Here is a 16,643-nt window from a genome sequence, read left to right on the forward strand (position 1 = left end):
GTCAGTTAACGGCAAAGCTGCAGGTAAACACTCAGGGCCCCTGGAGCTCATGTGCAGCTGAGCTCAGTTTAACTTTAGAAATAGAGGAAATAGAGGAGGAAAGGCACACTGGGGTCCGGCGCATGCATGCACACGCACGCACGGGCACACATACAGACACGCACACACACAGATGCACATACACACGCGCACACACACACACATAAAGAGGTGATTAGTTATTAATCCTTCCCTTTCTATGGAGAGAATGGAAGGCATGCATCGCCTATGGTGGAGGGGGTTTAAAAAGTTCAAGCAAAACAGCTTCTGTCAACAGCTCGGGGTAACAACAGTAGAAATATTCGAGGTGGTTGGCAGTGCACAATACTCCCCATTCATTTCATTCACACGGTCTAATACTTGATAGTGAGGTCAACACAGTCAGACAAATGTTTCAGTCAGACGAATACACAGGGAGGGAAAAGCTTGATACATAAAAGTGGAGATGACACACAGCGCACTCTCTGAGGGTGTGGGAGAGAGAAGGGCACTGTTATCTTGACCTCCTAGTAAACAAGGCAGAAACAGGAAGAACAGACCCTGTAGGTCCCACCACATGCTTCTCTATCCTTTCATACAGGTGTATGCAAAGGCTATTTCAGATTTCTGCGGTGAAACGGTTTTGTTTTTTTAGGGCAGGCTTTTTTTCTCTCCTCTGTTTTTCAGTATGCCTGAAAGGTTTTAAAAAGGAGCCGAAGGTGCATAAAGTAGTTCTGGGCCGTGGTGCGTCCGTATGGCAGGCCAGGGAGGGGGGGGGTAGGGGGGTGCATCTGGAGGAGAGCTGAGAGGGGGGCCAGGAAGAGTCAGGGCCAGGACAGGACCAGGCAGGGGGTGGACGGGGCTGTCAGTGAGGGGTCAGCACACCAGGGCGATGCCACAGAGCTGCTGTCTGCTTCAAACATCTCTGGTGGCCTGCTGAGAAAGGCCTGTCTCCATTCTGGAGGAATGTAGCGGGCTTTGTAACCGAAAAGGAAGAGCGTGGCTTACAGGAACAACAAATCAAAGGGGAATCATTGATTACGATTTCTAGGAAGGAGTCTCCAACTGATGGATTTCTTTCAGAGGAAAAATCAAAGCCGATCCAGGAGTCTGCTACGCACTGAAACATTTCACTCTGAGATGTCAGAGTGTGTACCTGCTGCTTTTTGCATTTCCCTCGAAGCTCGATTCGGCCCCTTTTTCCAGATGTTCCCCAGCGTTCTGTCTTGATTCCTCTCCCCTGAGTTCTAGACGTTAGACCTTAGCTACTGGAAGAAAACAGGCCAGGAGCAGACAGAGCTGCCAGCCCTTACTCAGCCTCCACAACACCAGACAGGAACAGCCTGAGGTCAATGTCACCCCTCTACCACACACACACACACACACACACCATGGCAACTATCAGAGGAGAAGACAAAAACACTGTCACGGGGGTCCTGATTCATTACTCCTTCCACGGATTTCCCCTGTTTTCTAGCACTTCCTGTCACTCGGGCTACTCTTCCTGTAACCTCCCTGAGACACACACACACAAACCGTAGCATCGATACACACAAACAAGCCGGTGTGCAAACACATACACACAGCGCTCTGCTTTTATACCAGGATTACTGTACAATCAAGTTAGAAATCCTTTCATCTTAGAAGAGGTGAATCAATAAGAAACACATTCTATGGGAGCCGACAAGCCCGGGCACAGACCAAAGGCCCGGAACGTTCTGAGAGCTCTGAGTGGTGCTTTCAGAGGGATGTTCTCTTCTACCTGCTGTTTCATACAACAGAGCTTTGTGGCTAAACTGAGAAAGCTCTCGCTTCGGCTCCAAAACATTCTCAGTCCATGCAGTTCCACTGTGTCTACAAGGCAAAACATGCATTCATTCACAAACTGTTGCTAGGTAGAACACAAGGCCAACTGGTTTGTTATGGATATTTCCTGGGAATCCTTATAGTCTACGGTCATTTTGTTTGGGTACTGGGTCTGGGAACACAGGACAAAACAGTGTAGACTATGATAGATTTCCTTGGAGTAAAACTCTGAGGCCTGTTACTAGGTAGTGCTGTATGACCCTGGCTTAGACCCGGCCCCAAAAACAAGTACGCAGACATCTTTCCAACTCCTGTGTGTTGTACTAAAGCTCCAGAGACCTACTTTACCTCCTAGAAAGCATCTCCTGGAGAAAACATGGAATGGGACGAGAGGAAGAGCATTGGACGACGAGAGCTATTTTCTACACAGTGGGTACATTTGCTGTGTCAGTGAGATTTACATTTAGAAGAGAACTCGGTCCTTAAGAGATCAAATCTGATTATAATGAGAGGTCTGTGATCTCCCCCAACGCTGGCTTTCAGAGTGCCTCAGAAGAACCGTCGAGTCCAGGCCGCGGAACGAAGGTTAGAGGACGTTTGGGTGAAAAGTCGCCACAAATCGGGAAAGGAATTTGGCACGTCCCCGGCGTGCGCAACGTCGCAGGGATTGGAAACTGGGAAAAACCTAAATAAAAACAAAGGACAACAATGAAACCTTATCCTCTGTAGTCTCAGTTTGACTTTGTTTGCTTAAAGGTCTATTCTGAGCTGCGTGCGTTGCAACATGAGGCCGCTGTGGCCGTCTGAGTGTCTGTCAATGTGTGGGAGGGTCACACTGTAAACAAGTTGATCTGGAACATGAAGTCGATGCTGGCCAAACCTGGACTAGGCCGTGCATCCACATTTCATTCATACTCCTTAAATCCCATCCTGCAAACTATTCTGCAGATGCAAAATTCCTTTGAAATCGGCCCCCAAAAAAACCAAGCCTTTGAATCTCACAAAGGAAACAAGGATGCAGGTGGCTGGAGCACAGTTTATAGCAACACATACTTTCCAGACTTACACCAAAACAACAAGACAGATCTCTCCCTGATCTCCAGGCCTATCTGCCGGGACAGAGAGGCTGCCTGTGGATACGGCTTTTGTTCGAGGGCGCTTTAGCATGAGGGCAAGACAGAGTGTTTTGTTTAGGGAACAACAAAGTGTTGCCAATAAAGATTTATTCAAAGCAGTTTAGAGCTGGGTTTGAGGGGCAGTTCTTCATCACCTGCTCCTCAGTAAAGCCAGTAGGAACAGCAGAGGGGGTGGGAGAAATTAATCTTTAAGGACTGTAAAGTAGGTTGAGTAAGTCAATTACACTGACAAGTTTGAGAGATTTAATTTATAGAAGAAAAAAAAACTGTGGGAAAAAATAGAAACGTAGCATCTATTTCATGCCTAATCCTTGAGATGTATCTCTCCTGGTAGGCTTCGAGCTGCTGTGTGCACCGTGTAGATAAGAGGAGTGAACACCCAGGCCCAGAGCCTGGCCACTGCATCTGTCCTGCCTGTGCAGGAGCCGAGACAGGGAACGACAACTGCTTGCTTCTGCTGGTCAGGATACAGGCAGGGACAGCTGGAGCCTCCCGGCCTCACATCCAGAGCCAGGAAGCAGGGGCGCTGTGCCACGGGCACATAGCAGGACAGACACCCCTGCCAGACCGGGGCCCTGTCCCGGGAACATCACAGCCATCGCCAGCATCCTTGCTATCACATTCAAGACCTGCCAACGATTCCTCTAAGCCTCCTCCATTAAGTCTAGATCTAAGAGAGCATGGTGGGGCCAGAGACAGAGAGAGAGCCAAGCCGCCATCTGGCCAGATCTCGATTCAAAAGCACATGGGGTCATTTTTCAAGTTTCCTCTACCCTTGGCACAACAAAAAAGCAGTGTGTCTGTGTGTGTGTAAGGGAGTCAGGTGGCTAAACGGTGAGGGAGTCGGGCTAGTAATCAGAAGGTCGCCAGTTCGATTCCCGGCTGTGCCACATGACGTTGTGTCCTTGGGCAAGGCACTTCACCCTACTTGCCTCGGGGGAATGTCCCTGTACTTACTGTAAGTCGCTCTGGATAAGAGCGTCTGCTAAATGACTAAATGTAAATGTAAAATGTGTGGGCGTGCGTTGGGGTCTCACCTTGCGGATCAGAGACAGACACCGGGGCACCTTGTGCTCCAGCTTGACGATGGTGATGAAGTCGCTCTCCTGCCGCTCGTCCTCGCTGGCGTTGCACAGGGACAGAGGGTGCGACTAGGACACGGGGACACAGGAGAGAGACACACTGTCAGGGAGGCCCGGCTCCAGGACACAGGAGAGACACACTGTCAGGGAGGCCCAGCTCCACCACGCTCGTCAGTCACATCACATCTTCACACATTCATCACCGGCGCTTAGGGACATTGTCACGTCGATCCAGCGTGGGAGTAGACACCGTGTACATGATGGCGAGGTGGAGGTGACCCCGCCAGCAGGGCAAGACCTGATGTGTGAGGAGCACGAACGAGGACACCAAACGGCTCTCGGTCTCCCACCATTAAAGGACGCCGTGCTGGTTAACTCTGCCTGCTTGTGTCTCCCTATATTGATGGCGTATGGTTGATGTATTCGACACTTCCTTCATATGTGGGCGCCGATTTGACTAACAGCTCCCCTTATCACAGGCTACAGAAATAAATCTATGGAAAAGGTGTCAAGCCAAGCCGCCTGGTTTACAGTGGGCTGTAAAAAAAAGACACCACCTACAGTGTGACACGCGGGCTGGCAGGAGCGGGGCTGAGGCCTGGAATGCCCCCTCTGCATCCTCCCAGAATGAACTACAAGGAGGAGGTTAGGATGTTCTCTATTCAGATCCCTGAGTACTGAAGGAATAACGGTTTCTTATGTGATCCCTTCTGACAAGGACTGGATGGTTGGTGAAAGGCTGTGTTTAAGGGCTTGACAAGCTCAAGGGGTGACAGCCGTGTTTGTCAGTCCCACTGCCAGGAGCTGGTCGCACGGAACCCTGGGAAGGAGTCGGAAAAGCCACCCTGTCCCCATGACATCACCGAGGGGTGGAGACGAAGGGATGCAACCGTCTGTGTGTGTGTGAGGAAACTCCTACTTAAGCCTCATTACAACTATCATTCTCTCAGCTGCACCCACACTCCCCCCTTACATCACCCAACCTGGTCCCACCCTGCCTGTCTTAGTCCCCGGCCTAGTTCACTCTAGCCCCGTCCGGACCAGCCCAGCCCACCCCATCACAGGCTAGCCTGGCTCAGTCCACCCTCGCCCAACCCAGCCTGCTCCAACCTAACCCAGCCCTGCCCACCCCAGCACAGACTAGCCTGGCCCAGTCCACCCTCGCCCACCCTGGCCCAACCCAGCCTGCTCCAACCTAACCCAGCCCAGCCCGCCCCAGCTTAACCCAGCCCAGCCTGCCCCAGCCTAGCCCAGCCCAGCCCAGCCTAGTCCACAGGCCTCTTCATGTGGCTGTGGCCTGAGGTCACAGGGCTCCCACTCTCGTCTCACCCAAGCGGAAATCCCTAAATTAAAAAGGCCCAGGGGTGACATCAACAGCTGGCACCCCAGTCGAGACAGACTGACGTCATGCATCACGCAGGGCTTGTGTGTGTCCATCATAGTGGGAAAGAGAGAGAAGGGGAGAGAGACACCAAGAGGAGAGAGAGAGAAGGAGAGGGGGGGAGAGAGAGAAGGGAAGAGAGAGACCGAGGGGAGAGAAAGAGACTGAGAGGGAAAGGGGAGAGAGGAGAGGGAAGAGAGCAGGACAGAAAGAGACTGAGAGGAGAGGAGAGGGAGAGGGAGGGGGGAGAGAGAGGAGTGAGCAGAGAGCAGGAGAGAGAGAGACTCAGAGGAGAGAAGAGGGAGAAGGAGAGGGAGACGAGAGAACAGAGAAAAGGAGGGGTGAGAGACAGAAGGGGAGAGAAGGAGAGAGAGAGAAAAACATCCCAGTTAACCACCTCACGCATGGGTGGGTCCAGTTCACGAAGGAGTGAACCAAAGACACACGTGCCCCGAATGATTAATATGATAGAACAGAGTATGGCGTGTTGGCAACGCAACTATGAAAACAACAACATCGATGATTAAAGATCGGCTTGCACTCACAGGCCAAAAAGTCAGCAGAGGGTTTGGACTCTAACCCTAACAACTGCAGGCCTTCACGGTTGCTGTCCCCCGAAACAAACTCAACAACAAAACGAGTCCCAGTTTCTTCAGCTAGCATGCTGTACAGTATTTACAGAGAGTTGTTATGGTTGAGGGGAACAGGGTGCTCTAGCTGAACTGCACAGCTGGAAACACACACTGTAGACATATACAAACACACACACACACACTGTATACAAACACACACATACACACACACCTATCCTTCACTGAGAATTACAGTAGTGAAGTACCAGTAAAACTCTGTAGCTTGATGGTGAGCATTATGCTAAGCTAAAGCTAGCATTATGCCGGCTCATGGGTGCTCTGGGTGTTGTCCAGATTGCAGAACTAGGTCCATGTAAGAGGCTCAAGCTGGCCAGGTCTGGTGTGTGAAAGAAAGGAGACCCTCTGGTCTGGCCTGGTCTGGTTTGGGCTGGTCTGGCCTGCATGCCACCTCTGGTCTGGTCTTGTCTGGCCTGGTCTTGTCTGGCCTGGTCTGGCCTGGTCTTGTCTGGCCTGGTCTTGTCTGGCCTGGTCTTGTCTGGACTGGTCTTGTCTGGCCTGGTCTTGTCTGGCCTGGTCTTGTCTGGCCTGCATGCTACACTCCAAGCTGCTTTACCAGTCCACATTTACTAGGCTCAAAATAAAGCCCACAGCAGAACTTGCCCTCAATAAAACAAAAAAAAGAAAAAATTTATTATTTACGCCATCACCACACCCTGCCATACTATAGGTTTAGGGAAAATGCAGAAAAGTATTCTTTTGTCAATAGATGTTTTCCATGCCATGCAGTCTTGTAACAATATCTCCTTTGGGTCTTTATTACACCTTGACATGCCAAAGTTTGGAAATAATTTGTAACTAGTGAAAAATTCTCAATAATAGACATCGAATGTAACATGAGGATTCAGTCTTGTCTAGTCAGAGTGTCTGACAGACAGAGAGGCTCTGTAAACCCCATATCTGACAACATGTTGTTAGTGTCAGCTTTTGCTTACAAGACTAGGTATTATCTTCTTTTATAGATACGCCATCTCTGTTTTCAATCAGAAGACCGTGAACAGTGTCCACATGTCCCTGTTAGTAACATCGGCCAGTCGGCAGCAGACTGTGTTGGAGTATAAACGGCTGACAGACTGAAACATCTTCATCTGGTTTTTGTACGGGCCTGAGAGAAAAAGGGGCCTGGGAACCAGAATCACTGAGTCTCCATTTCACAGGGACTAGAAACCGCAGGGCACAAACAGTTTAGTCCTCTAGTCTGTTAACAATGGTCACTCCTCTGTGTATATCTGTGTAAAGGCCGGAGATGTCCTTCCAGTCCTTTGTAGCCACGATTAAAGACATTCTTGTCCAGCTCCATCAAACTCTGCCCCCCCAAAAATACTCAGAGGGAAGAATCTAACACTCTCGAAAACAAACACACAAGCAGGATAAAAGTCAAAGTAAATAGTAGCTGTGGTGAGAAGTCAATAATTTTTCCCCTCCCTTTGCCTTGTGGCTCTTCTTTTTTCAACTGCCAATAATCGTGGGTGTGTGTGGGGGGGGGGGGGGGGGGGGGGTGAGGAGGGAGTGAGGGGTGAGGAGTGAATGGCACAGGGGGCGTTCTTGTTCCTCTGCTGCCGGGATTCAGAGTCAGGACCAGGCAGTTACGTCAGCGTGCGTTATAGGAGCGAACCGAAGGGCACCTCTCATCAGACTCAAACGCACAGTTACTGTCCCGCTCCACACGCCAAACCTTTCCTGGTGAAATACTGCACAAACTGTCGAAATGTTCAAAGTGAGCCACCTAGTTCATTTGGAGATGAAAGGAATGCATGTACAGCATGTGGCTCCTCTATCATGGGGGGGGGGGGGGGGGGGGGGGGCGTTTCAAAGAAGCCCTGGAAAGCCTGCCAAGTTAGTGTACGTCAAGGAATAATTCTACTAACCCAGCCTCCAGCTGCCCTCACACCCAGACAAACACACACATTCACAAATACACACACAGGCAGAATATGTGTTCGCTGACCTGGTCTGCGTTCCGAGTTCCCACCCAGTTTTGCTGTGAAGCCAGTCAACAGAATGCCTCAACCAGTCACAGCTGGGCTCTTCAATCTGACGGACGCACTCTCTCTCACCCTCTTTCTCTCGCTGTCTCTCCCTCTCTCCCTCTTTCTCTTTATCTCTGAGCCTGGTACACAGGCCTGGCTGCAGGGCCAGACTCAACATCAAACACACACCTGAGTCTCTGCACACGCACGCACACACACACACCGGAGGCTGGATTAAAAGGTCATCATCTTCTGAGTGGATTAAGGAAGGGATGAAAGCAGAGAGGAGCAGGGGAGTTACTGCTGGTGTGTCTGAAGTTGGGCCAGTCTCTCAGGCCAAACTCTCAGGCCATTACTCTCTCAGGCCAGTACTCTCTCAGGCCAGTAGCCTCTCAGGCCAGTAGTCTCTCAGGCCAGTAGTCTCTCAGGCCATTACTCTCTCAGGCCAGTACTCTCTCAGGCCAGTAGCCTCTCAGGCCAGTAGCCTCTCAGGCCAGTAGCCTCTCAGGCCAGTAGTCTCTCAGGCCAGTACTCTCTCAGGCCAGTACTCTCTCAGGCCAGTAGTCTCTCAGCCCAGTACTCTCTCAGGCCAGTAGCCTCTCAGGCCAGTAGCCTCTCAGGCCAGTACTCTCTCGGGCCAGTAGCCTCTCAGGCCAGTACTCTCTCAGGCCAGTAGTCTCTCAGGCCAGTAGACTCTCAGGCCAGTACTCTCTCAGGCCAGTTCAAGTTCAAACACTAACATTTCCCCTGAACACTCTGAACTTCCTGTTCCCTTCCTGTGTGTGTGAGTGTGTGTGTGTGTGTGTGTGGGGGGGGGGGGGGGGGATCAGGGTGATAGACCCAGATCATTCATTAGTAATGTGCATTAGAAAGGTACTATGTCCAAAGGAAGTCTTGGAGTTTCTGAAATGTGTGCATGAGTGTGTGTGTGTGTGAGCAGCGAGCCAGCGAGGGTAGTAACTCAACACCGCGGACGGAGCAAGGGTCTCAAACTCAGGGTTCCTCCCTGCTGGGGGGGCACAGAGGGGAGGGGACAGAGGGGAGGGGGGGGGCAAAGGGGAGGGGGGGGACAGGATCCTTTTCCAAATGTCAAGTGTCCACAGCACAGACCAACAGTCACCCGGAGTTAGCTCCTACACACACACACACACACACACACACAGACACACACACGTGCAAACACACACTGCCCTACAATAAATCATCATTATAGACAACATTGGGACAGTCATCATCATGATTTACATGTATAGTAAAAGTAAATATGATCCACAATTAAGTTCTCTTAATGAAAGCTTTTACCGATAAACCATAAACATCAAGCCATGGTTTGTGCAGTAGTAGGCGACTGCATCGTCAAGGTTACAGTGCATCACCCAGTCTTGCAAGTCAAGGACTCCAAGGACAAATATATACAAATACGCCCCTGAAAGAGGGGTTTCTGCAGCTATTGCCTTTCCTTACAAATGCAAAGAAACAGAAGACATCACCGCATTGGCCCCCGAGAGCATCAGCCCAATATCCAGAAGCCGTGACCACGGTGAATGACTCGGGGAAAACACAACACCATAATGAGGCCAGAATAATCACCAGCAGCCTTGAATCTGCCAAGGCGCTTTCTTAAAGTAGTTGCCTGAGCTCCTGGGAGAATGAGCTGGGGTCGGGCAGACTGTCTTTGTGCTCTGAGGAAGGGATTCAAAGGAGAAGAAAGAACCGCAAGGCCGAGCCAGAGGACAGGGCCGGTGGTGAGACATCACATGTTACACTTTCAACAAACAACACTTACATTTAGTCATTTAGCAGACGCTCTTATCCAGAGCGACTTACAGTAAGTACAGGGACCCCGAGGCAAGTAGGGTGAAGTGCCTTGCCCAAGGACACAACGTCATTTTGGCATCAATCTGGCAACCTTCTGATTACTAGCCCAACTCCCTCACCGCTCAGCCATCTGACTCCCCCTTAACAATGAGTATCTCCAGTGATGGGAGTGTCTTCCGGAAGATACTCGCTAAGCAAGTTTCTAGTAAGACATCCTTAATAATGATTCTGCTGTGATTACAAGTACAGTGTTATAGGTCTGGGGCAGATCCTCCAATCAGATAAATGGGGGTAGGTGCAGTTGCGGGCTCAGGCACTAGAGGGTGCCACAGTCAGTAAGCCCAGCTAGGACAGCAGAGGGGCTGCGAGGACAGTCACAGGGACACGCATTACTGCACCACTGACCTGCCTGCGTCCCCAGGAAAAAAGTGGGCCAACTCGCTCACGCTCTCACACACACAAACACACTGCGCACACACACAATGCGCGCACACACACACACACACACACACACACTGCACACACACACACACTGCACACACACACACACACACTGCACACACACACAGAGGGAGCAGTGGTCCTTAATGCCTTATCATATAATTACAGTCACCATTTGCAGTTTTCAGTGTTCTACTTTGATGTTTGAAACATGCCAGATCTTCTACTGAGGCTAGACGTCAGGGTGGGTCAGGGTATCATTCAGTGCCAGCTCACCTGGCTCCTGACCGGCCGGCCCACAGCAGCAGACATCCCTGTGGTCCATGAGGAGCACCTGACGTCCACTACATCCACACATCCGGGGCAGGAGATGAAAGCAGGAGGCCTGTCCTTATTCAAGGTCAAACTCGTGTGGAGAAAACCCAGATTTAACCGTTCCAAAGTCATCCATAACACCAGAGCGTCCTTGTTTAGTGCATGGGGGGACGGGTCTAGCTGTACCGGGGAGAACTTTCAGAGGGCTTTGCTTCGTGCTGTGAAGCTCCTGGGGAAACACACAAGCATGTCCACTGACTGAGGAATGACAGAGCTCAATGGCCCGTCTGGATTTCCACTGAGCCCTTCTGTCCAGTGTGTCAATGACATGCACATCGTCATGGAGACACCTTGCCGATGGTGACCTGTGTCCTCCAATCGGTTCTACCACAGGTTCAGTCCCCTTCACGCCTACTTCCATATCTCTCTCTCTCTCACACACACACACACACACACCTACACCCCACTCAATGAACTCCATCAGCCCCGGGCTGAAGCCAAGCTATCTATTTCAAAGCTCTAGGTTAACGTAAACACAGAGCTTCCCTGTCAACACAAGGTCCCAGGCTCAGTAACTGGGAGTTTGTCGGTGCTGCGGTGATCCTTCTTCCTCAGACACGGGGCCCACACGTCCTCCAGGCTTCCTGCCCGGCCTCCCCTCGCCCTCCCCTCGCCCTCCCCCGACCTCCCCCCGGCCTCCCCTCACCCTCCCCCCGGCCTCCCCTCGACCTCCCCTCGACCTCCCCCGCCCTCCCCTCACCCTCCCCTCGGCCTCCCCTCGACCTCCCCCGCCCTCCCCTCGCCCTCCCCCGGCCTCCCCTCGGCCTCCCCTCGGCTTCCCCTCGGCCTCCCCCCGGCCTCCCCTCCCCTCGCCCTCCCCTCGGCCTCCCCCCGGCCTCCCCTCCCCTCGCCCTCCCCTCGGCCTCCCCCAGGCCTTCCCTCGGCCTCCCCTCGCCCTCCCCCCGGCCTCCCCCGGCCTCCCCTCACCCTCCCCCCGGCCTCCCCCCGGCCTCCCCTCAGCGTCCCCTCAGCCTCCCCTGGCCTCAGGTTCCACTACATCACCGCGTGACACTTCTCATCTCCGCGTGTCAATCACTGTCGCTCAGCCCTCCCCTGGCCCTTTTGGCGCAGGGGGATGAGGGGGCGGGGGGGCACTGTGAGACTATGTGGAGGAAAGGGGAAACTTCGGAGAACTCTTAAATCATGTGACCCGTCCCAAATAAATCTGTCTGAGGAAGCTGAAGGGAGGAGGTGGGGGGGGGGGGGGGGGGGGGCAAGGGGGAGGGGATGGTTGGAGGAGCGGGGTAGGGGGAGGGAGGAGGAGGGTAGGAATCGGGGGGAGAGGGGTACGGGAGGGAGGGAGCAGCAGCGAGCAGGCAGGCAGGCATATGGAAAACGTTGCAGCTCCAACTGGGTGGATCTGAGGAACATGCCGTCTGTGACCAGCCTTGCCTTTGGAGCTCTCTCCCCCTGCCGCACTGTGCCACCTCCTCTCCCTTAAAAAAGCTCTAACCACCGGCCACATCACATCAGACGCCCATGTGCCAACGCACCATGACCCAGCATGCACTGCTCCAGAGCCCAGGCCCTGGTGCCACCCTGAAGGGGGAAGGGGGGGTGCAGTGTACCCCTGGTTGCCAGTCTAGATCTGCCGTCGGCCCCTAGGCCAGCTGCTCAGAGTCTGCAGCCCAGGCTTTTAAGGCCCAGGCTGACATCACTACTGGGTATAGTCAGTCCACAGCACCCTCCAAGCACCTTCCTCTTAAGGCAGATGACACGCATGGTTCAATACATTACCCTTTAACGGGAGACAGGTGCATTTTTTACACACGTCCACATAAAAATAAAAAAGTACGATGGGCTGTCGGGCGTAATTTTAATGACCCTCTTTTATTTGGGGGATTAAGCACTTTCACAAGAACCCCTCTTTCCCGCAATACCTTTTTTTCTTTCAAGATCGGTCAAAGTTCGTAGCCGTACGCGAACAGGAAACTCAATTCTTCCCCTTCCTTCTCCTCAGGCTGCTCCTTCAGCCCAGCCCATGAAGCCTTAAACCCTGACCCCAGCACCTGTACGCCCTGTCTCCCACACGGCTCTCTTTTCACGGGAGGGGTCGTGGACAGCACAGAGGATAGGCTGGGAACTCTGAGGTGGACGTCCACTCCCGGACCACCCTCCCAAAGCAGCCATAGATCCCCTATGATTCACAGTCTGAGACTTTCCTCTGACGGCTCCAGCTCTCCAGCCCTGCCCAGAGGCAGGTTCAGGTCTGGGGGGGGGGGGGGGGGGGGGGGGGGGGGGAGGGGGGGGTTCACATGAGCCAGGCAGACTGTCTGGGGATCCAGGCCCTAATGTGGAATGCTACGGCTTTGCCTCTCACTTGGAGACTGACGAGATCGGGTTTCTATTGGACTGGACCCGTCAACTTAAACCATCCCACTTGATCTCACAGGCTTTTCGGTTTCCGCTGTTGACGCCATCCATCTAATGAGGAAGTGATGCACCAATGCTAGGCCTGAAAACGGCGTCAAATACGAGTTGTCGTACGGCACGGTGTAGAAGTGAACACCGCGAGTGCAGCTCCCTGAAGAGGAGGAAGGGCCGTGGGAGGAGAACACAGCCACCTGGTCTGAGGCGCTGACGTCTTCCTTCGCATGAGCTCTCTCCCTTCTCCTCTCTCTCCTTCCCTGCCTCTCCCTGACTCAGGGTCTCCCTCCATCCCCGCGCTCCGCAGGGAAACCCATAATCACCCCGGCCGAGCAGAGGAGAGAGGCAGAGGAGAGAGGCAGAGGAGAGAGGCAGAGGAGAGAGGCAGTCACAACAGGCGGAGGGTGATTAAAAGGAGCCTAAATGAAGGCCTGGATGGTCTTGTTGTTCTTTGGGCATGTGAGCACGGCCAGGCATCAGACAACGTCCTTGACAACCCTCTGACATAAATACACAGAAACCAAATCATTACACGACGTCGCCCGTATGTGGCTTCTAATTAGAAGCTAAATTGTTCTTTTCACAACGTCTCATGGTCCCGCGGAAGGTACGCCGCCCCACGCTAGCTGAGATGAAAGACAGCCATTCCAGCAGTGGACGGTTCTTCAGTCGATTTGTGAATATCTGCGGGCCCTGTTTATAGAACAGCAGGCAGAGAAGAGGAGGACGAGGAGGACGAAGAGGAGGAGGAAGGATGAAGAGGAGGAGGAAAGATGAAGAAGAGGAGGAAGGACGAAGAGGAAGGATGAAGAGGAGGACAGCACACAAGCGTAACACTATGTCCCCCCCTCCTCTTCCTCCTCCCTAACTGGTCTCCCGTGGCGCCCTGGTGCATGTGACCCTGCCCCCCCCCCCCCCCCCCCCGGCACCCTGCTGGGGTGCTGCGTGTGCAGCGCTGGCTCCGTCTCGCTTTAATGGCGGCGGCGGGGGGATATGGGAGGTGGGGGTGTGGGTTAGTGTGTATGTGTGTGTGTGTGTGTGTGGGGGGGGGGGGGGGGTCGCTGAGCCTTCGGCACACAGCCAGGAGCACGGAGCTCCTCTTGGAATGCCCTGGAAAAATGAGAGGCAGGAATGCAGACTCCACTGAGCAGAGTAAACAGGCCGGGCCGGGAGAATGCTGCCATGCCGCTTTGAAGTCACTGATCTCCCCCCCCCCCCCCCCCCCCCTCCCCTCCTCCCCTTCACCCCCCCCCCCCCCCTGCCCCCTCCTTATCGCCCCGTGATCCGCCGAGATACGAGGACAAAAAGACAAGGGGCCACGGCTACAAAAACGAAACCCTTTTTCTTGCACAGTTGCGAGATACGCAGATTACCCTGAAAATAAGCCCCCCAAAACATAAACAGTGTCTCTTGATATATATCTCACAAGGGTATGCACTACAAATATTACCGTCGCTAAGTGTTTTCTACAGTCAGTAACTCCCCTTGTACACTATGTACACACACACACACAGACACACACACAGCTCACACCTGCTCGCTCTCTCTCTACACTCAGGATCCACCAAGGCTTCCGGCCAACTGACGACAGCAGATTTATGAGGCAAGTCCATCTAACTCTTCTCCCTCCCCCCCCTCTTTGCGCCCCCCTCCTTCCCTCCCTCCCAGCCCTGTTTCAATATGGGCTTTCAACATCTTTGTTGGGCGCAGGGCAGTGATATCAGGGTAAGAATGTCTCCAGTGTAGACAGTAGACACACAGGAGCCGGTCCCTCTGCCCTGTCTCAGACAGCCGCCCGAGGAATCCACTGAGGTGGACAGGTAAACAGTGCTCCCCCTCACAACACCACTGTCTGGGACTACAGGACCAGCATGCTCCCCCTCGCAACACCACTGTCTGGGACTACAGTATCACCACGCTCCCCCTCTCAACACCACTGTCTGGGACTAACAGTACCACCATGAATACCTGTGTGTGTGTGTCTGTCTGTCTGTGTGCAGATGGGCAGAGACCAGCTACAGGAGAGCTTGTATTTTCACAGCCCGGTGGCACCTCAGCAGGAAGAGAGTCAGGCCGTCTTTGAATGTCAGCAGCAGACAGGCCAGCCTGGATGAACCATGCCCAGGGTAAAGCACTAACTCACTGCCTGTCTTGTTTGCGTCGCTGGGCGCCAGTGGAAAAGCTTGTTTAAGAGGACACGGGAACACAGCCGGCGGTCCAAAATATCCTCAAAAGACACAAAAGAACAAAATGGACGCGTGCTAAAGACATTTATTTCGACATCATTCCTCATTAAAATATATTTGGGGCATAATTACAGAAGGGAAAAAACATGTCGAGCCATCCTCCAGGCCCGCTCATTCGGCCTCAGACAACAAAACACAGGGCGCCGTTGTACCACAAAGACAGTATTCTATCACATCCTCGAGGACTTGAGCTGTTCTCCTGTGCTCCCTCTCGTCATAGCTGTTGGGTTCTAAGGGGGATGAAAGCTGGGGAACCAGACTGGGGGAAACAGAGAGGCGGTCTGTCATCACTATCTCTCTCTGATATCATGGTTCTTGTCTTTAATTGGTGCTTCTGGGGCATAGTAGGGCCGGTCTGTCTGGGCACTTGGGTGCCCACTAGATAAATCTCTCCAGCTGAGACACTCTGTGATTTACAGGACTGGTCGGGCCACAAGCAGGCACAAACACCCTCCCCCCTGAGAGAGAGGGAACGAGAGAGAAAGGAGGGAGGGGGAAGAAAGAAAGGAGAGAGAGAGGGTAGGACCGAGAAAATGGAGAGAGAAAGTGAGAGAGGGAGGGGGTAGGGCGTTGTGCTTCAGACTGCGGCGAGCCTCACCAGGTATGCAGTGAACTGTGCTGCTCTGCTCCGAAGTTGGACAGAGACTTCTGGGAACAGAGACAACAAGCTGCTGTTTGTGGGGAGATTCCTGGCAGGGCACGGAGAGCCCACTCTGTCACAGACACACTCAGACCATGTCCATGTTTTCAATCTTTTCCTTTTCTCTCCCTCCCTCCATCATTGGCAGAGTGCTTCAGTAAACAGAGCTTTCTCAACCCTCCATAGCAGCCGTGTCCTCGGAGAAAGACATCCTGAAGAACGGCGTTGGCAGGAAGTCCAGTCACCACTCGTCCTCCCCCTCGTCCCGTCTCTTCGGCCGTCTGACAGATGACAAAACCAGTCCCGGGCCAGTTCCAGGGGGCTCCTTAAGTTATTTCCTGCTGGCATATTTATTTCAATCTGTGCTCTTCAAAGGGTCAGTCTCCTACGCGCTGCTGCTTTCTCCTGGCTGCCTCGCCACATTCCCCGCTCTGTCCTCGCCTCGTCTGCAGACCCAGATTTATCGCCGGCGCTCCCTTGTTTTCTAATATTGCTGCTCTGAAGGCCGGCCCCCGCCAGCCCCAGATAGCTGTCACTCACTCACATAGAGACCTGGCGCGTCCTCAATGACATGTCCCCTGTCTCCCCTTCCGCTTGCGCCGGTGACACATAAACAGCAGCAGGCCCGGGGTTTAGGGGGAGACTGTCGGACTGTCTGCTGCACTCCCATTGGCCTGGTGCTGATGCTGCATGGAGAAGAAGTTACAGTCTCC

The 16,643-nt window shown here is 53.2% G+C and overlaps 1 protein-coding gene across 1 annotated transcript in view; it reads right to left on the bottom strand.

The window, feature by feature from the left end:
* The window catches only part of LOC124468304 (E3 ubiquitin-protein ligase RNF43), a 64,362-nt gene that overhangs the window by 16,539 nt on the left and 31,180 nt on the right, over positions 1-16,643 (bottom strand). Inside the window, exon 2 of the mRNA XM_047020974.1 lies at positions 3,998-4,111. Coding sequence (XP_046876930.1) covers positions 3,998-4,111 — 114 coding nt within the window. The remainder of the gene's footprint in view (positions 1-3,997; positions 4,112-16,643) is intronic.

Source organism: Hypomesus transpacificus, chromosome 5 (assembly GCF_021917145.1).
Source record: "Hypomesus transpacificus isolate Combined female chromosome 5, fHypTra1, whole genome shotgun sequence".
Lineage (NCBI taxonomy): Eukaryota > Metazoa > Chordata > Actinopteri > Osmeriformes > Osmeridae > Hypomesus > Hypomesus transpacificus.